Here is a 20,124-nt window from a genome sequence, read left to right on the forward strand (position 1 = left end):
CCCTGTCTTGACTCCTCACCCTAAGCGCATGGCAGGATAACAGCTAAGCAGATACTCAGGGTAAGATCCCAATTGTGAAAGCACGCTCCCTCCTGAGATCCTTCAGCGCCCAGGGTCCCAGGAACAGGGGAACACGAGGGGGCCACCCTCACACCCATCAGCTGTTGGAAGGGTTTGGCTGGAAGATGTGGCCCGAGTGCTCCAGCCTCACGGAGAGGGAAGGTGTTTGGAGGCGCAGCAGGGACCTGCCGTGCTGGGGAGCCCGCGGCGCACCATGGGGTGCACGGGGAGAAAGAGCAGGGAAAGAGAAATTAGCAGCCTGCTCTCACGCCTGTCACAGGGACCTGCTCAATTCCAGGGCAAAAAAAAAAAGAAAAAAAAAAAAGCCTGAATCTTATCTAGTGACAGGCAGTCAGGAACTGGAAGAGGGGGAAAAAAGAAGACAATGAAACATCCTCATTCAGAACGCTGCTCCTGCTTCTTGTGGCTGGGAGATGAACTTGCTCCAAATTTAGCGGTAAGTGGCAGCAAAATTCAGACTCTCCTGGGATTCCAGCCAAAAAGCCACTAGATCCATTTCAAACCTGAGACACAGACAAACATAGCCCTTCAAGCTTCTTCCTCCGTAGATAAATTAATGTTACCTTGACTCTGGCTCCCACCTATAAGACTAGAAGCTTTAACTGGTGGTTATGAATGGGCAGAGGCTTACACCATGCCCCGTGCCTTGGAGAACGCCCTGGAACGCACAGAACAACACGCTCCAGCAGTAACAACACGGCGATTAATGCGGCCATGGCTTTTAGCAGACAAAGAAAACACAGACATGACAAATCCAAGCTCATTTCCCACGATTTCCCGTGCTGCCTCATCGTTGCTTGTAGCGGGGATCCCTGCGCCCGCAGGCACCATCCTGCCAGGGAGCGGGGCTGGGACCGGGGGCGGTGTGGGGGTCTTGGGGGCAGTGTGGAGGGTCTGCGGATGGTTTGGGGAACACACTGCAGGCAAGTACAAAGGAGCAGGTGGTCCTTGGCCAGTGCAGGTCACTTCTGCACCACCCCAACCTCCTCCCCAGGGTCCTTCATGGGAGGCACTTGCTGCACAGACCCAAAGGCTGGATGGGGCGACAGCAGACCCCAGTGGGGAGGCATTGCCCCTCTGGAAGCCTTGTTCTGGGTCTCCAAAGTTCAGAGGACGGCCGTGCACTCAGTTCAGCTCCCTGCTCTGAGCCGCGGGGGAGCTGGATGCCATGGGCAGGGCTGGGGGTGAGCGGGGCAGAAGGGGGCTGCAGAGACCTGCACAGCTGGGAAATGGGCGGGGGTGAGGAGGGACGATCTGCCAGGGAACAGAACACAACCAAAAGCCCAGTCAAAGTCCTATTCTGATATTTAAAAGTAGACAGGCACCTCTTACGTTTATTCGCGCTTGGTATTCGGCGCTGCCCACCGAGTTCCGCGCGGTGCACCGGTACACGCCGCCGTCCTTGATCTGCGGGCTGGTGACGTTCATGTGGCTCACCGTGGTGCCGTCCGACATGGTGTACTGGTTGGTGCGGTGCCCGTTGTCCCGCGGGATGGGCTCGTCGTCCAGGGCCCAGGTGACGGTCGGGGGGGGCGCGCCCTTGGCGGCACACATCAGGGAGAACTGCTCCCCGGGGTTCACCACCTTCTCGCTGAAGGAGGAGACGATGCGGGGGGTCCCATCTGGGGGGACCCAGGGGGAGGGGGGTTAGGGCACGGCAGCCACTGGCAGCAGTCACCCGCACCCCCATGTCTTGTCTGATTTGGTTCAAGGGGATGCCAGGCACAGCAGTGACCATCCCTGGTCCAAACACCCAGTGCCCTGCACCCACGCCTGCTCATGAGGAGGTGGAGAAGATAGTTCATGGAAGGCAGTGCCTCGGCACAGGGGCAGGGGGTGGACAGGTCACTGCAGGACCCTGATTTTGGCCCTTGCCCCTGCATCCCCAAGCTGCTTGTAGACAGTTTGCACAGCCCAGGGGCTGGGTGCAGTCTGCCCTAGCAGCCCCCACCCCAGTGGTGCTCGCTTTCCTCCATCCATGCGCAAAGCATCCTGGTGAGCACCGGGGGTGCGGCAGCTCGGAGAGGAGCAGAGAAAAGCCCTAGCTGGCCCCCGCCCCGAGGAAGCCAGCTCACCCTCCAGCGTGATGATGGAGAAGTCCTGTGCCGTCTGGGACTTGCGGGTGGCAAAGCACTGGTAGGCTCCAGAGTGGCTCTTCTGGGCAGCCGTGATGAGGAGGGTCTCGTTGCTGATGCCCCGGATGGAGATGTAGTCATCCACCACCACCAGGTCCGTGTTGCGGTACCAGCGGATGACGTACTCGGGGGACCCGCTAAGGGCACAAGAGAGGATGACGGTGCTGCCAATGCCCGTTTTGAGCTTCTTTGGTGTGAGGGTCACACGCAGAGGGTCTGTGCAAGAGAGGACGAGAGCAGGAGAGGTGTTGGCTGCGTGGTGGTGTTGGGCTGTGGGGCCAGGCAGCCTCAGGCCAGCACGCACCGCACGGCTCTCATCCTTCGTGTACTTTCTCCACCTTCACTTCCCTGGATGTGCCAACCCGACTACGTGCAAAATGTCACCGCACAATAAGGCAGGTGGCTTCCCTGCCCTTCCTCGTGCTGCCAGCCTGGCCTTTAACGTTGGCCCTGGTGTAGGGGCAGGGTGGCTAGAAGCAGCCGTTGCAGCGGGGTCGTGGCCAGTATGATGGGGCAGTGCCGAGCCGGGGATGTGCCAGGGTGGCTCTGGTGCTGCTGGTGACAGCAGGAACCCCCAGGAGCAGAGCAGGCAGTAAATATTTGGCCTGCCCAGATGGTATTTACTGTTTGGCTGGAGCTTATTTTATGTAAATCAGCAAAACAAAGCACAGAGGCACCTAACAGAACATTGCCATCCAGCAATTTACATCCCCTGGTATCGCTCTGCCTTTTCCAGAGGTCCCTCTCTCGGCCCCGATTAAAGCGGTAAATCAGGGGATGTCTGCATGTCCTCGGCTGCAGCATTATAAACTTCCTCCAAATGCTCCGAGCACCGCATCAGACACGCTGCGTAGCGCTACGGCGGGTTCCAGCGCGCGACACGCCACGCTGAAATATAAGGCTTGTAATTTATACGGCTTTAGAAAGGCCTCGAGGCTGGATATTTACAAAGCTCGGCAGGACGCAGCTCTCCCCGCCGCCGGCACTCACCTATGACCGTGAGGGTCCCGGTGACCTCTGCAGACCCGAAGGTGTTGGTCACCTCGCAGATGTAGGTCCCGCTGTCCTCCACGCGCAGGTCGCTGATGCTCAGCCCCGTGATGCGCTTGGCCCAGCGGCCGTCGGCGGGCAGCGGGCGCCCGTCCTTGAGCCAGCGGATGGCGGGGTTGGGGTACCCCGAGGCGATGCAGGGCAGCTCCACCAGCCGGCCAGCCTTCACCTCCCGGGACTGGAAGCTGTCTAGCATCGTGGGGATGGACTCCGCCGGGTCTGGGTTGGGAGAGGGAATAAACTCACCCGGAGAAGGAGGGGAGACGGGCTCCTGCCCTGCAGCCAGCAGGCAGGGCTGGTTTTAACAGGGAGGAGCCGACAGCTGTCTGAGCTGCCTGGGGACGCCAGGGGAGCCTGTGCACGGTGACACGGGCACCGCCGGTGACATAGGGACCGCCGGGCCACCTCAGTGTCAGCTGGCACTGAACGGCTCTGCCCCTCCCCGGGTAAATGCAGCCGAGTAGCTGGTGGGACGGATAAACACGGCACTGGAGGAATTACTCAAGGTGACACGTAATTGGTGCAAAATACACAAATTCTGTGGCACATTTCAAAATTTACAAGCAAAGGGGCCCATCAGGCAGCTGGGAAAGGAGAAAATTAATCACCAAGTCTCAGGCGTGAAATTAAATTCCAGGGGAAAGAAACCTCTTTCATTACTCCCAAGCAGAAGTAAAACGCCGTGACGTGTAAATAATGACAGCGACCAGGAGGGGACCAAGGCACCGCGAGCGTGCGGGGAGAGGGGATGATGCATCCCGCGGCCACGCTGCCGGATGGTTTGGATGGGAGCGGGACCGAGCAGGTCCAGCAAGCCCGGCTGTCTCTGACCCTCTGTGGGGTTAGTTCGGGGAGTTAGTGCAGGAGAGGAGCCCTGGGAAAGCCATATGGTGGGGAGCAGGGAGCTGCAGCTGACTGGCAGGAGAGGCGATGCGGCTGCGAGTCGGGCGAGCTCCCTCCCTCCCGAGCAGAGTAATTTGGGCAGTCAGCGGAGCTGGGAGCGCCCTGAGACTGGCGGCACTACGGACTGCGCCGCTCTGCTGCAGTATCGCTTGCACGTTCGTCACATCGCGTCAGGCTGCTCACATCGCGGGCTGTCACATCGCATCGCCTCGCGCCCCGTCGCCTCTCGCTCAGCTCACGGTGCCGTGCGGCACGGCGAGGGGCGGCACGGAACCCCTGCACAGCCCCCGGGCACCCTCCCACTGCTAGGACGGGTGGTGGGGATGCCACCGTGGCCCCCTGCACCCGAGGGAGATGGAGGCGAGGCTGGAAACTGTCGCCAGGTGCCTCGGCAGCACCGCTGGCACCGCGTGCTCACCTGACACGGAGAGCCGGGCTCCGTTGCTCTGGCGCGTCTCCCCGCTGTACTTGTGCTTGGTGATACACCTGTAGGTGGACAAGGCATCTTCCTTCTGCACGTCCGATATGTACAAACCTCCGTAAGAAGTAATAAAAAACCTATTTTCTGGAGAGACAAAGAGGAAAGGGAGGGGAAGGGTGAGCGAGGTGGCCCTGGTGCTGCATGTCCCCTCCCAGGCACCCAGCGCCCAAGGCAGGCGAAGCCTCGTGCTCGGGGCCAGGCACACAACGCGGGTCCTTCCCCACCGACACTGTCTCTGCCATCATGTTTGGGGGCCAAAGTTTCAGGCCAGCTGGCGACTTCAGGCCAAAACAGGCAAGCAGCAGTGGCTGCAATAGCAGGCCACGTGTGTGCAACATCAGCACGTGGGTGTGCAATGGCAGCCTGTGTGTGTGCAGTATCAGCCCGCCGGTCTGCAACAGCATCCTACGCATGTGCAACATCACCATGGGGGTGTGCACAACAGAGCACGTGTGTGCAATATCAGCACGGGGGTGTGACAGCAGCCTGCGCATCCCTGGGCACTGCCTGGGCGGTGGCACTCATCCTGCAGCACATATGCCTGCCCAGGCACCGAGGCAGGCGCAGGGTGTCCTTGTCCCCACCCGCAGGCCACAGTCGAGCCCCACCAGGGCCCTGCAGCAGCACGAGGAGGGGAGCGGGCACGGCCCCGGGCTGGCCGTGGGCTCGCAGCAATTCCGCGGCTGCAGATGGAGAGGGGAGCACACACCACGAAACCCATCTCCATGTGCTGCATAGCAACGCTGCAATTAAAAGTGAATCCGTCCTGCTGAGTTAATAATTAGCTTAACTTACTTAGAAGTGTGTGAAAACAAATAAGGGCTTGAGTTGATATTTGAGCACCAGGGGGAGATTGCTGAGGCCACCAGGTAGTGCAGCACGGACCCTGCGGCGCTGGCCAGCAGCTTTCGGGCTGGTGTGCACAGGGGGAAAGGAGTTGTTCACTCTCCTATGAAGCCAGCCTCCCTGTCAGGCCTGACCTCTATAATTCATAATGAATATCAACAGTAATTAACATTAATAGAAAGGCCTGCACTGTGGCGCAATTGAGCAGCAACGTGGGAAGCAGGGCAAACGGAGGTACTGGGGAGAAGCTCTGGGTGTCTGCGCTCCCCTTCCCACCTGGAAGACACCTTTCATCCTGCTCTACTACCAGCGCCAGCAGTGAGAGCGAGCCTTTGATCCCAGTTTCTGTGGGACCTCTGGGATCCTTTCAGCTGGCAGAAGCTCAGCTGGGATGGGGTGGTACATCTGTTCGGCTGCACCACGTTGCCAGCCAAGCCACCCCCTGCTGAAACACAGCGAGTGCAGATAAGCAGAATGTAATTAGCAGAGCCAAATGTTTGGAGTCAAAACCTCTAAACCTAGATTTTAAGTCGGCAATGGCTGCAAACGGCTCCTTCAAATCCCGCACCATGATGGGTAAACCAGGGTCTAGGTGGTGAGGACAATCAGCTGCTTTTTCTTCCAGCACCTTTTTGAAGCACCTGGATATTCTTGATTTAGGTGGAGGACGGTGCCATGGTCAAACCCTTAACAGCAGGAGAAATGCAAGCGGAATATGGGGATGAAAGGAAAACCCTCCTGGAGCCTCCTGGCAGGATGGCAGAAGCCTCTCCCTGCCCGCTGCAGCAGCACTTGAGGCTACAGATCAACACAAAGCAGGGCTCTTCACCACGAAAATGGAGCACATCCACTGCAAAAGCCAAGCTGATGGCAGCCCTGAGCCCTGCTGGCACTACCCCACTCCAGCTGCAGCTTAGCTAGATGTATGTATTTGACTCTAATTGTTTGATATGAGAGCATTAGGGACTCTAAACAGAGAAGAAATAGCAGCCTTAATAAGATATGAGCCTAGCCGAAGCTAACAGAAGGCAGAGGCTGGAAAGCCCGTGCAGATTGCCCCTGGAAGGAAAGGGAGCAGCCCTGAGATGTGCCGTGGGCTGGAGCTGCTCTCTCCACACCACCAGCAGCATCCTGCGAGCTCGGGACAAGGCTTGGAGGAGTCAGAGCTCTGCAGCCAACAACTGCAGACACAGATTTGCCTCCTCACACTGCCAGCAGCATGCACACTGCACCACGGTGCAAGGGGACACAGGCACACGGTGGTGCCAGCCTCGTGCTCCGCGCCCTCGACCAGCAAGGTTTTAATGCAAACCTCTGTAAAAGGGAGGGGGGAGCAGTCCTGCAAGGCTACTGAAACCACATGCAAATCAAGCATTAATTTTTCATCTCCCATCAAACCAGTAAGCAAAGAGCATTGGCTGCACTGGAATTTGAGAAGGGGGGGGGGACAGTTTCTATGGAAACAGCTGCTGCATTTTGCAAAGTGCTCCGCAGCCCCAGCTGGCCTCCCCCCGGCGCAGACACTTCTGTGCATGCCTAACTGCAGCCCCGCTCCCAGGCGCACTCGCTCGTCCTCCGGAAACAAAGGCGTGCAGGAGCGGCGTGCAACGAGGCCGAGGGGCAGCAGGGACCAGCGGCACCGCGTGCCGCCCACCGCAGGGCCCTCGGGCAGCTTCCTGGACAGAGATGTGCGAGAAGGCCAACACGAGGAGGAGAGAATTGCTGACCGCGAACACAAAACCGTCTGATCCCACCTAGGGCCCCGCACCAGGATCCTGGTGCTCGCTGGCTCCCACAGACCCCGTGCCCAAAGTCAAGCCTCTGAGCCGGAATGTGAGCATGGGTTTGGAGCCCAGAGGAGCTGCAGGAAGGCAGCCAACACACCAGCACCCACCCCGATACCTCTCCTTGTGGGGCAAGGCACTCCCTGGGCTCCTCTCCTGCACAGCCCCTACGTGCTGAAAGCTTCCAGACGGGCAGAAAACCTGCAGGTTTTAGTGCCGGCCTTGCTGCCGCACAGTGACAGGAGGCATCTGCCCCCTTGCAAGCCATGCGATTGCATTAAATGTAAGGTCTACACAACCTGACAGCACAGCTTCCACTTTATTTATTTATATACTTTTTTGCCAACAAGGGACAAATAACTTGGCCGAGGAGTGCTGCACTGGTTCAAGGGAAAGATGCGGGGCAATAATTGATGTAAACGGCTCTGACGGAGACCTCACCGAAGTGACTTATGGCTCAGTTAGCTTGCGAGATTAACGTCGAAGGTCGCGGAATAAAATCAGATCTTTCTGCCTGCCAGGAGGTGGAGAAGCTTTACGGGATGCAGAGGATTAAGTACATCCACAGCCAGGCTGGAGCGATGTGCCTCTAATAACTCTTCCAGGGAGACTTTGCTGCTGCTGAGGCAATGTCTCTCCAAGACCCCGCTCCCTTCTCCCCCCCAGAGGGCCAGCAGGGTACCGAAAACAGGGAGCTGGGGCTCAGAGGGGAGGGGGGTAGTTGGGAGCCTCCAGGAGCCAGACCTTGCCCCCACAAAGGGAGAAACAAGGGGGGAGAGCACAGTGAAGGCACAGAGAACATTAGGGGGGGGTCTCCTGCTGTAGGTGCTCACACATGCGCACGCGTTCTCTGTTAGTAAAACCTCGTCCACATCCACCTGCCTGTAGTGGCCATGAAACCTCAGCGTCAGTCCCAAGGGCCTTCCAATTTCAAGAGAAAAATTACAGTCGATACAGGTTACCAGTTACTGCTCCATCCAATATAGATTTATAAAAACAATGGGGTCAGGGCTTCAGGAGAGAGCACATTTTATAGTTCATAAGACTAATGAGATAACTTTCCCTCAGTACTCTGGGGCCAATATTTCCTTACGCAGTCTATTTTAACTGCAGGAGAATCAATAGGTGCCAGCGTTTATGAATTAGCCATACTTGGAGCATATGCAACCCAAGGCATCCCGGACAAATTCAATAAATGTTTGGTGCTATTTCTGGCCACGTTTAAAGTGACAAATGCCTCCCCGGGGGACAGCCATGGAGAGGGAAGCCCCAAAGTACAAAGCCTGTGGTTTTCCCCGGCTGCTGAGGCCACTCTCCCCATGCGCCGTTTGCCCAGCACGGGACTCGAGCGGGGACAAGCAGCCTGGGCTCACCAAACTCAGCCAGGAGCGACCCTGGTCCTGTGGTCCTGGGGCTTCTCCAGCTGCCAAACCGATGGCTCTGGGAGGCAGCAGGGCTGTGGCCACACACCACAGGTCCCTTTTATCCCTGCTGCCTGACCCCAGGTTCGGTGCCACAGCAAATACCTAGAGCAGAGGGCGCCTGGATTAGGCGCGAAGATTAAGGATCCATCCATCCATCCCAGAGATGTTAAATAGGAGCCGCGACTCAAGCCCAATGCAAATTTAATAAGAGCTGCACGATATCTGACAGATTTATTTACATGTTTCCCTGCACACAGGATCCCAGGGGACGTGTAAGGCAGTCACAGGCTCCCCAGCCCTTTCAAAGGAAACACATTTCTCCTACATAGCCATGCAAAGCTGAGCAGCGCAGAGCAGCCGAGCACCCAGCAGAACATTTCCACCTTGAAGTTCCGTGGGCATCTGTAAAATAACCGACTCCAGCTGAGTAAGTGGGTCACGCTTTGTACCAAAGGGCTCCCTGGCTTCTTTCTCCTCCTCCTCGATCCAGGAGGAACAGGGCTTCGCTGCAACAAGAAAACCCTGCCCTAGAAATGTTGTCTCGGGGAAGCTGTGGTACCTGCGCCTGCAGCGCCCCGGCCACGACACGTCCTGGGGCCGGCAGCGGGGTGGTGGCACTTTTTGGGAAAGGTTCCCTGATGGCAGAGCCCAGCCCTGCAGCAGGGGCTGTGCACTCTGTCCATCCTGCTCACTGGTGCTGGGTGGCAGCTCAGTGTCCAGCACAGCATCGAGGTACCAGCGGGCTGCAGGCACGCAGAAGCCGGAGCGCATCGTGGCACCAAGCACCAGCCTCCTTCACAAAGCTCCCAGAAAAAAAAAAAACAAAACAGCAGGCTGGTTTGCATCACTGCCTCATCCAGCTGCGGTGCATGCGGTGGAGGCTTCGGCAGGACCCTCCCCCTGCAGACCTAAATATCATCCATCCCTTCCCACGCACGCTCCCAGGCACCGTCCCCCCCGTGCCGGAGCAGCGGCGGCAGAAGCGCTGAATCACGGCGGCGGCTGTGGGGCACGGCAGGGAATTGAACCCCAAAACCATCGGCCCCCCTTCGCTGGGACTGCTGAGCCGGAGAGGGGAGATCCACAAAGGAGGGATGAAAGTTGGGGAGTCATGACAGGCTTTCCGCCTCCCCTCCTTAATCTCCTCTATAAGCACGGCTCTATCTCCTCCCGTTACAGGATTAACACCCATCTCTCATTCTCCTCTTGCAACAAGATTTTATTTCTAATTACGCTGTAATAAAACTGGGCACGCTCCCAGGGTTTCTTCCAAATGACTTGTAGACACTCGGCGAGATTGGATCCTACTTGGGCCCATTGTCAGCGCGTCTGCCTGACATTCATTAGACATGCATGAGGGAGATGTTTTAAGAATGGAATTGCATTTAAATGGGTTTCCTGAGAGGAAGAGATGAAACAAAAAAAAAAAAAAAAAAAGCACGGGGAGAGAGAGAGAGGGAGAGAAGAAAAAAGCAGGAGCAGTTGAGAAGCGGATGTAATTGTCACCTCCCTGTCACACAGCTGCCAGGCAGCCCCAGCGCCGCATCCCCGTGCCCACGCACCCCAGGGCGCAGGCGGGGGCGAGCCCTGTGCCTGCGCACCCGGGGCCGAGAGCCAGGGCCGGGGCTGCCCTCTGGGGGCTAATCCCCTGCCAAATCCCACCCCGTGCACTCCAGAGCTGAAGTTCAGCAGCGGATAATTTTCTGGTGAATTAACTCTTAATGCTTTACAGAATTACCTGCAGAAGTGCAGCCTGCAGGGGATGGGGGAATAAACCCAAAAGGGAACGCCGTGCTTTCCCCCAGCTTCGCGTCTGGCTCTGACCACCGGATTTATGGCCGGGGGAGAGCCGGGCGAGCGGCGGTGCATGAACACCCTCTGCAAACAACAGCTGTAAAGAGGAGTCGCACACAGCCTCCAGCTGGCAGAAGACATATATCACCTCCTGCATGGGTGCCCCGCGGTGCCCATGCCCTTGTCCTGCAGCAGCGGCACCGTGAGCACACTCTGCCGGCACCGCGGAGCACCCGGCACCGCGGAGCACCCAGCACCTCCACTCCCTGCCCACCAAGGCTCGGGGCAGAGCTTTGGGACACCCCAAACGTGGGGTGTGTGAGGCAGCCGGCAGCAGCTCCCCCAGCCCGACGGCAGCAGGCACCACGGGAGCCGCACGCGCCGAGCTGGCACCGCTGCCCCAGCCCACCGCGGCCACCGCTAATGACGGCCACCAGCTGCTCGGATGCAATCTGCGCCGCACAAATTAATCACCTGCAGCATGGCGAATCATCTCAGGCGAGGCAGAGGAAGTTAATCTGTGCGTGGACACCCAAATCGGAGGGAGCAGAAGCCGATGAATAAATTACTCAGTTCATGAGGAAGCTGCCAGGTGAGAATCACTTTGTTAGAGCTCCCCCACACAGTGGCCCTGGTCTCCCTGCCACAAATCACCTATTATTTCCCAAAATCTTACAGGCCAAACAGCAATCAGCATCTACGTCACTTTATTAGTGCAGTGGGTTTGCTTCCTGCGTTTCTCTCTCTTTGGGCAATGAACGCACATGGAAAAGTTTCGGTTTTGTGCATGGGGAGCTTTTTAAAATGGCAAAGCTGCAAACACGACCCTGGTAGATGCTTAAGGAAATCGTCTGCAGAAACGTTAATTTCATTTAACACGAGGAAATGAAAAATGTTGCTGTCACTTTAATGTTTTATGCATATATTACTTCCAATGCACAGTTGCCTCAGACATTTTCCTGCTCCAGTTTATCTGCTTGCAGTGTGCGGCCGTCGTGGATCTAACGAGCTGATATCTGGATGCAACTTCCCAGATACGGGGTTAGCAGTCAGCAAACTTGGGAAAACAGATGTTAAGAAAGATCTCTTTCTATTAACTCCCTTGGAAGCAGCATATCCTGCAGGGCTGGTAGGAGTTATTAAATCAAGAGTAATTATTTACCAAAGGGCCAGTCTTGGAACTCGTTTTCGTAGGAGTAAATCCAGAATTATGCTGCCTACAAAATGGGATCCACACGGGTGTAAAGGAGAGCAGAACTCGCCCCCGTGGGTTTTAGGATGCCGATGAGTCCCGGGAGCTGTTCGTGGAAGCGCGGCTGCTAAAATAGGAGCTGGATACGGGCAGTGAAATCGAGAGTATTTGGGGCTGGTTGTGTCGGTTTGGGGAAGTTATTTCGGAAACGAAACACCCGTGCTAAACCGAAGGAACGGAGAGGAATCCCCGGGGGGGCGCGGGGGGCTCGGGGGGGCTGGGCACAGCAGCTGGCGCTGTCGAGGAACAAGGAGGAATCCAGCTCCCGAGGTGGTCCGGAGACGCCTAATGCCAGCAGAAAATTACAGAACAGGATGAAGAGCATTACAAAATGAATAGGAGGGGACTAGAGATTTCCATGGCTAATCCTGTTAACGAGACAATTTCTTATCAAACTCATTATGTGGCAGAAAGCGGAGGGGAAGGGTGGCTGGGGAGGAGGGGGCTGGGGAGGAAAGGCAGCGCCGGGGGAAAGGACACCCCTGGGGGGACACTGGGGGGCCGGGGAGGCGAGCGGCTCCCCCAGCCCGGCACTCCGTGGCTCCGCGTCGCCTGCGTCACTTCAGCAAAAATTGTATTTTCATTTCCAAGGACAGCTAAATATTACTAGAATGACATTTACCGCAAAATAGTGCCGTCTGCTTTCAGATATATTACGAGTCCTCTCCCAGCGCTCAGCTGCAGCGGGTAGAGATTATGGCAGGCATAAAAAAAAATAAAAATCCATAGAGATAACACTCATTGCAAAAAATGATTTTTCTAGTGTAATTTTTTTTAACCTCCTATTACGATGAGCCTCGTTCTCTGGGAGGAAGCAAAATGAAAGGCTTCAGCCCACGATGTGCACTCATGGCGGCACTGGCAGGGGGAGGCAGCGGGGGCTCCTGCGTGGCCGGGGGCTCCCCAGAGGGGCTGGGGAGCTCGGGCCCCCTCTGCCCACTGCTCCGCTGATGCCTTCCTCCTGTTCAGCTGTGCAAGAGCAGAGCAGAGCAGCCTGCCATGGCAAACTGCCACCGCCGACCGGGCTCCCTTATTCCCCAAACCTCACAGCCTCCCCTGGGCATGTTCCCCACCAGCCCCTCCGTTTTTGCCCCCGAGAGTCGCCAGGGCTTTGCTGTAACTTTGCGCGCAGCGTCGATTTCTTTTTTTTTTTCTTTTTTTTTAATTTGCTATTTAAAAAATCATGGAACTAGTCAAATTTCATGCTAATGAGAAGAGAATCTGGATCGAGGACTGTGCAAAAATTTGCATCTCAAAGGGGAAAACAGGAAGTCGCTAAGAAAGGAAAATCCACCACCGAGGTATCGTTTATGGCCATAATTAGGCTAATGCTGCCTCTGCCTCTATCAGCTCATTTTCATCAGCCTCAGGGTGACGGGGGACAACAGAGAGCCCTTTGCAGCAGGGACTTCAGCCCCTGCCCACCTGGAGCCCTCTCCATCACCACTGGCCTGGTGCGTGCTGACCCGTGGTGGGCTGCTTCCCTCTTCCATCAGCACCTTCCCGGGCTCTTAAATAAATAAAGGATGAAAATATCACAAAAAAACAGTGCCAGGTCAGTGCTGACCTCCTCAAAGCACACACTCGCCCAGGATGGCGCTGAGGTGCCCTGGAGCTGCTCCGTGCAGGGCTGGGCACCCTCTGCGAAGGACATGTGTGACCGCGGGAGCTCCCGCAGGGCCCCCAGCCCCCCCAGCACAAGGTGCGTTCGCACAAAGGGATAAAAAACACAGCCCTGGCCACCCCCAGGCAGAGCTCGTCTGCCACCAGCCCGCCCCGCCTGCCATCATCTGCCAGCGGAAAGCTGCAGCACAGAGCCAGCGGTGATTTTCCCCCAATTTGTATTTTTTTCCATCAAATTTGCCCTGATTTTTTAATTGGGTTTTGTTGCTGTTGTCGACGTTGCTATACAAACAGCTTTGAATAGCTCTAACCAAGGTATTTGCTCATAAAAATCCATCATGATTGCAGAGAATGACAGAAATGTAAAATGCCTAATGAAAACAATGGGAAAAACAACAGGTATCTCGGTCCTTTCCAATCTATCAACAAACTCGGGCTATTAAAAATAAAGGAGGGAAAAAATCCTAACATTTGCAATCAAATCGGGAGAAATTTTAAAAAGACAAATACCTACATAGGAGGAAATTTGTTCCCCCCACTGAAGTCTGCAGGAGTTTCGCCATGATTATAATAAGAGTGAGGCTGCTGGATAACACCAGAATTATTTTCCCCACTTACATTGTCAAATGATCATTTTGCCCTGCAGTGAAATCTCAATAATTATAATGCTGAACCATGAAAGAACAAAGAAATAAAAAAGCTGTTTTTTTGTTGTCTTTTTTTTTTTTTTTTTCTGAAGGATCGGGGGGTATAACTGCAATCACGGGGCTGAGTGCAATCTTTCTCTAATTATCTTACTCAGGGCCGTGCATCAGCGGCGAGATGTCCGCGTCGGCTGAGCAAGGAGCAGCAGAGCCCGGAGCGCCCCGAGAGCGAGGCCAGATGGAGGGGATGTGCTCCAGGATGTGCCCACCGTGCCGGGGTTCCCTCCCCATAAATCCCACGGGTTTAGGGCTCCCAGCACGACGCAGCCCCAATCCCTTCCCAGCAGGGTTGTGCAGGAGCCCCGCTGGGATGTCCTGCAAACCTGCAGCACCCCATGCACCGAGCTGCACGGCTTCCAGCTCCTAACGGAGGAAAACCAAGGGGAAATAAAAGAGAAAAAGGGAACAGAAAAGGGGGGGCGGGGGGGATAAAGAATGGGAACAAGAAAAACAAGACGACAGAACGCTTGCTCCACAGCCCTCGGCTAAATTACAAACCGGTTTACTGAGGTGGAAAGCTGCAGTGAGCTGAGGAGGAATATGTGGAAACCATCTGCAGATTTAAAAATAATCTATTTTACGATCACCCTCGAACATATTCTATTGCAGAAACCAAATAGGATTTGTTGTTGTTGTTTTTGTACAAACTGTTAGGGAAAAATTACTAGAAACATGCAGGGGGTTTTGCCTTCTTGAGTACTGAGAGTCTAAATATGCCCTTCCTTATGTTGAGAATAGTAACAGTCATCTTAAAATTAACTTGGTCTGCATCAGAGCTTAAAACAGTTGCAATTCAGAGCCTGCAAAAAGCAGGACAAACCTGCGCTGGGATATCTCGCGCTTCTAGCTGACAGATGTCTTCCTACATACAGTAAATATAGGTCGGCTTTTCCTACCCGGAGAACTGTGTATCTTAATTAACCAGGCCACTAGCAGCATATGTAATGATTTTTTGCAGCTTGCTAAGTAAACCTTGCCTTGATGAGACGCAGGAAACATAAAACGCGCGTGTGAACGGAGCCGTCTCCTCCTGACCTCACCTCCAGCCCCAGCTCCAGCAGCTCCAGCGAGCCTGGCGGTGCAGCTCCAGCTGTTATTTCGCGCTACAAAATCTGCCTAACGAGACAAAACGGGCGCAGAGGCAACCGTCCTGCTCTGCGCTGAGTGCAGCCCATGGTCTCGCCAGCCGTCAGCCCCGACCCCAAGTTGCCAGCCACCCCCAGAGCTCAGCTTTACGAACGGCAGCCAGAGGGGGTCATTAAGCTTTGCAGACTACAACCTCACTCTGCGTTGTAAGCCACTTCTGGATTAAATTATCTCCAGGCTTGGAGAGCCAGAAACAAATGAGCTAATGAAATTCATGCTGCATTATGATGAGGGCTTGCCAAAGCAGCTGCGGGCGGGCGCTGAAGTCGGGGCGGTGGGCGCAAGGACGGCGAGTGGTGCGCCCCCCACCAGTGCCAGCCCTGCTGTCTGCAGGCACTGGGTGTCCCATGAGGGCACCAGTGAATGCAGACGCCTTGCCATGGCCTCCTCCAGCAGGTCTCTGTGGATGCAGACCAGGCCATCCACCTCAGCCCCGTGCTGTCTCCAAGCCCCGTTGGGGCCATGCAGTGATGGCACCGTCCCTCCGCCTCAAAGGCACCTGCATTTGGGTCGTCGCTGAAACCTCACGTGCGCTCGTCCCGATTCAAAGCACGCCAGCATCCCTTGGGATGAAAGGTGTCACAAAGCATGAGGGTGAGGAGCAGACGAGCGTGCCAGGCAGGGAAGGTGAACGCAGTGCTCGGTTGCCTCTCACTAGCACAAGTCTGCCGTCATCTCGGGCATCTGCAGCAGCATCCTCCCACTCTGTTTACATGCATAAGCAGGGCTCTCACTCGGAGATGCTCGCCATGCTTCTCACAGGGACTGCCAGCACCTGAGATGGTGAGCAGGGGAGGAAGTTTTACAGCAAAACTCAGCCCCAGCTTCAGGACCAGCCAGGAGGAGAGGCACATGCGTTGAGATGCAGCAAAAGGGAGGAAAATGGACTGACCTGTGGGACCCAAGGGGAGCAGCTGCTTGGCAAAGCCCAAAATGTTTATGCTGGGGATGCTCTGACTCCAAAGAAAATGGAGTGAGAAGTTTCCTAGGACTTGCACAGGGAAGCGTGGAGGCCAGGGAGCTCTCGCTACAAAATGGAAATGTGCAAGAGCCCTGCAAATTGCTGCATTGTACCGGGCTGAAATGAATCCTGCTAAAGCCAAGACCACCTTTTGATCTGACGAGGAAAGCCAAAAGCCTCATGCAAGGAGCTCCCGTTGCTTAACGTGCAGGGTTAAAGTTGAATGACCCTGTGCTGTTGTTGTGCCACTGTCCCGCATGTCCAGGCACAGACACAGGCCAGCGTGGTGCATCCCCTCCATCCCTCCCTAGTGCTCAACAGGGGGAAAAAACAAGCGAAGTCAACTCGAACAAAGAGCAGAACTTCCTCCCTGCTCATTAGCACTGGAAAAGCAGCAGAAAAAAAAATCCCCAGGACATAACATCCTCTTTGACTGTGAAGTCTGAATGGCTCGGAGAGCGGTTACATTTATTCTTTGCATTCCCCCTTGCACAAAGAGTCGGTGTGCATATTTTTTATTAAGAAAGCACAGATGCGAGCCCATACCAATGAGCGTGCTCCCAAAACACTTAGCCTGCGTGCTGGGTCTGCAAAATCCTGCGCTTGGGCAGGCAGATGTCTGCAGACCAGTGCCCTCCCCTGGGCACAGGCACGGGCAGACCCCCCACCCCATGCCACAGGCAGCATGCAGCCGCCCTGCCCAGCTTGTGTCACGCTCTGGATCCTTTTTGCCCTCTCCCCACCTCTGGCAGCGGTGTGTCCGAGGCAGCTCCCCCTGTCGTCCTGCCTTTCCCACCTGCCTGAGGCCATGGGTGCTCATGGCAGGGCGAGGAGAGGCATCGGCTGTGCTCGCCTCCCCTCTGCTGCCCGAGCACCGCGGCCCGCCGCTGGTAATGAGCCCACGGATCGAAGTGCGTGGCATGGGTGAATTGAGCCATCTCTTCTGAAGGGGAAGAGAAGGGAGAAATGTCTTTGCAGCCACAAAACCGCCAGCGGTTTGCCATGAGCCCTCCTCTGTTCACCTACGTTTTAGGGTTGGAAAGGTTCAGAGAGCGGCCGGGGAGCTCAGTGCTTTCAGCAGGGGAAGCAACGCGCTGGCTGCACCCGCGCTGCTCCCTGCCGCAGAGATAAGGCACAAATTAAATAAAGAAGCAGCGGTTCCCTACGCGGGGACTCCAGCGATAGCAGTGTGGCTGGGAGGAGGAGCCATGCTCCTGCACGGCGCACGATCAGCCACATCTTATCAATAATTATTAAGACAAGGCAAATGTATGTTGACCTAGTTACAAGTCCAAGAGAAAAAGCAGCGGCGGGGGCCCTGTTAAATCCCCCGCAGCTCGCCCAGCTGGCTGGCCCGCCCGGCCAAACAATGCCCGGGTGCGTCTGGCAGAGTTCGCGCAGGGCTTTGGCACCTGGACCATAAATTACGGCCACGCTGAGCGCAGCAGCCTGGCCCAAGGCGCTCACTCCATGGCACTGAGAAGGAGCAGAGGTGCTGGGCACACAAACCAGGACGGCACGAGTAAGTCCCACCCGAGCCGTAATCCCCCTGAAGAGATCTCTTTCACGGTGAACAAGGCTGAGAGTGTGCTACCAAGGCCAGCTGATTACTGTTATTGTCAGCATATTTAGCGCTTGTCACAAGGCAGCAGCTTTAACAGAGAAGCACACTCAGTGCTGCCCTGCCTCCTTCAGCAGGGCGACAAGCACCGCGGCGCTGGAGGGCCGCTTGCCCCTCTTGGCACGTGGGGACCCTCTTCTCCGAGCGCGCAGCCGCGCACCGCGAGCATCGCCCGGTGGGGACGGCTCCTGCCCAGGCCCCAGGAGGAGGGGGATTGAGAAGTGGGGGCAGAAGCAGCAGGGGCAGGAGCAGCAGGGTGCCAGGGCTCACTGTGCACCTGGATTTTGCCTCCCAGGTCTCAGCCCAGTGCCGCTGGCTTTGCACCAACCACCTGGACAACCAACCCTCGGAAATCCTTGCTGGTAAATTTTGCCAGGTCGCAGACTTGCAGCAAGTAATGACGGGGGAAGGACAACTGCAGCGATCCCAGCAGCAGCTCGCCGAACCCATCACAGTCCGCTTGCACGGTGTTTGAGCTGGAGGCGAGGCTGCCGGGAGCAGCAGTGCAGGACGGGGGGCTCCACCAGACCCCCAGCGACACAGGGGGACGCTCCCAGCCTAACTCCCTGCTATCTCCACCCGGCTGCAGTCTCAGCACCGTGGGACTGGGTGAGTAACAGTTTATGCTTCGAGGATGTTGGGGAAACACTGCAGGCAGCTCCAAGCGGGATCACAGAAATGACTCAGGGCTGGAGGAGTTACTCAGATCCCGTGGGATGCAGCACGGTCGCCTGAGTCCATCTGCGAGGGGTGACTTGGTCGCCGCACAGGCCTGGGACACCAAGAGATGTCCAGCACCTTCCCTACAGCTGCCCGGCAGCACCCTGGGCCTGAAGCTGAAGTTAGGCAAATCCAACCTTGAAATAAGATGCAATTTCCTAGCAACAAGTAATGAAATGCTGGGGCAGCTTACCAGGAGGGCTAGCAGACTCCGCGTGGAGTCTTTAAATGAGATGGGATTTTTAGATGATGTGCTTTCATCTGCCTTCGGAGCACCCCGGGCAGGAGGGCAGGGCGGCCAGCGCCTCGGCCATGAAATGTGGGAATCCGGCTGTGGGAATCTGCTCCCTCACTCAGGATGCCACCATCCCTTTGGGGCAGATCAGAAGGGTGCCAGGGAGATGCTCACCACCCAGCCATGCCAGCTCGGAGCATCCCTCGGGGCAAGGGACGAGAAGACAGTGCAGATGCTGTCACCGCTGGCCCAGGGGGACACCTCCTCGGCCACTGGCCTCCTGCCTGAGGCTCCCTCCTGTTCTGCACGGTTCAGCGGTGCCTCTGCAGCATTCCCCGTGCCAGGAGAGCCCGAGGCCTCAGCACTGGCCTCAGCAGCTGTGGCTGCCCTTGCCTGAGCCGGCTGCCATGGGAAAGGGGGCACCAAAGCCAGGGAGCCACCGGGGCCGGGACGACCCAGGAGCGCAGAGATGCCAAGGGACATCGTGTCCTGCTCCACAGGCCACAGACAACAGGACGCGCAGCCCTAAAGGTCTCGGTGAGAGGCCACCCCCCATACAAGAGCCCTGCTGCCCAGGACTGGACCTGACCTCCACCCTCCCCAGCCTGGGAACGCTCCCACCTCGCCCCCCCAGCCCCTGCCCAGGTCCTGCTGCCCCTGCGGTGCTGCAGCCAGACGCAGCATCCAAAAAGCCTGTCAGAAGTGTTGGCATACAAATTATTCATCTCTTTCAGCTGCTATTCAAGCCTAGCTGGCCACCGTCCCCAGCAGCTGCTGCCTCGTATACGTGCCTCCAAAGCCCTTCTGCGGGGATGGGCAAAGGGCAGTGGTTCGATTTTGGGAGCACAGGGGAGAAAGTGCAGCAGTGCTGTAAAGCCATGCACAGAGGCTCCTAATCCGAAAGCAGCAAGGACTGCAACATGAGCAGGGTTTGCACAGCCAGCAGAGCAGAGAGCTGTGCCTGTACCGGGCAGGGCGAGCAGGGTTTTGCTGCACAAAGCTGCGCTTGCTGCTCCGAGGTGCTCTCCCAGAAGGGCGCGGGTTGGCGATGCTCCTCCCCGACACGCTGTAACGGGTGCACGAGCTACACTAGCGGCGCCAATACCCAGCCAATTCACGAACATTTTATTCATAAAAACACTGCAAAGTTCATGCGCATTCACTAATTACTCAACCTGCTGCTCTGTCAGGTGAATAATGAGGGGAAAAATAATCAACAATGTGCTCAAAACCACACCGAGAGACGCACTGGCTGCGTTACTGCAGCACTCTGCTTTGCATACAGCCTCTCGGAGCAGACGTGTCCCCGACAGCCGCGCTGTTGGTGTGTACAAAAGCACTGCACACCAAAGAGCAGCCTGTAT

General features: G+C 56.5%; 1 protein-coding gene across 3 annotated transcripts in view; it reads right to left on the minus strand.

Moving 5' to 3' along the window:
• DSCAML1 (DS cell adhesion molecule like 1) overlaps positions 1-20,124 on the minus strand; it is a 98,731-nt gene that overhangs the window by 25,205 nt on the left and 53,402 nt on the right. For 2 of the 3 annotated variants that reach the window (XM_040534171.1, XM_040534172.1), the window contains 4 exons: positions 4,588-4,734; positions 3,207-3,485; positions 2,157-2,432; positions 1,407-1,703 (listed from right to left, as the gene is read on the minus strand). In XM_040534171.1, the coding sequence (XP_040390105.1) occupies positions 1,407-1,703; positions 2,157-2,432; positions 3,207-3,485; positions 4,588-4,734 (999 nt within the window). The remainder of the gene's footprint in view (positions 1-1,406; positions 1,704-2,156; positions 2,433-3,206; positions 3,486-4,587; positions 4,735-20,124) is intronic. The other variant, XM_040534173.1, reaches the window with a different exon arrangement.

This window comes from Cygnus olor, chromosome 22, assembly GCF_009769625.2.
Source record: "Cygnus olor isolate bCygOlo1 chromosome 22, bCygOlo1.pri.v2, whole genome shotgun sequence".
Lineage (NCBI taxonomy): Eukaryota > Metazoa > Chordata > Aves > Anseriformes > Anatidae > Cygnus > Cygnus olor.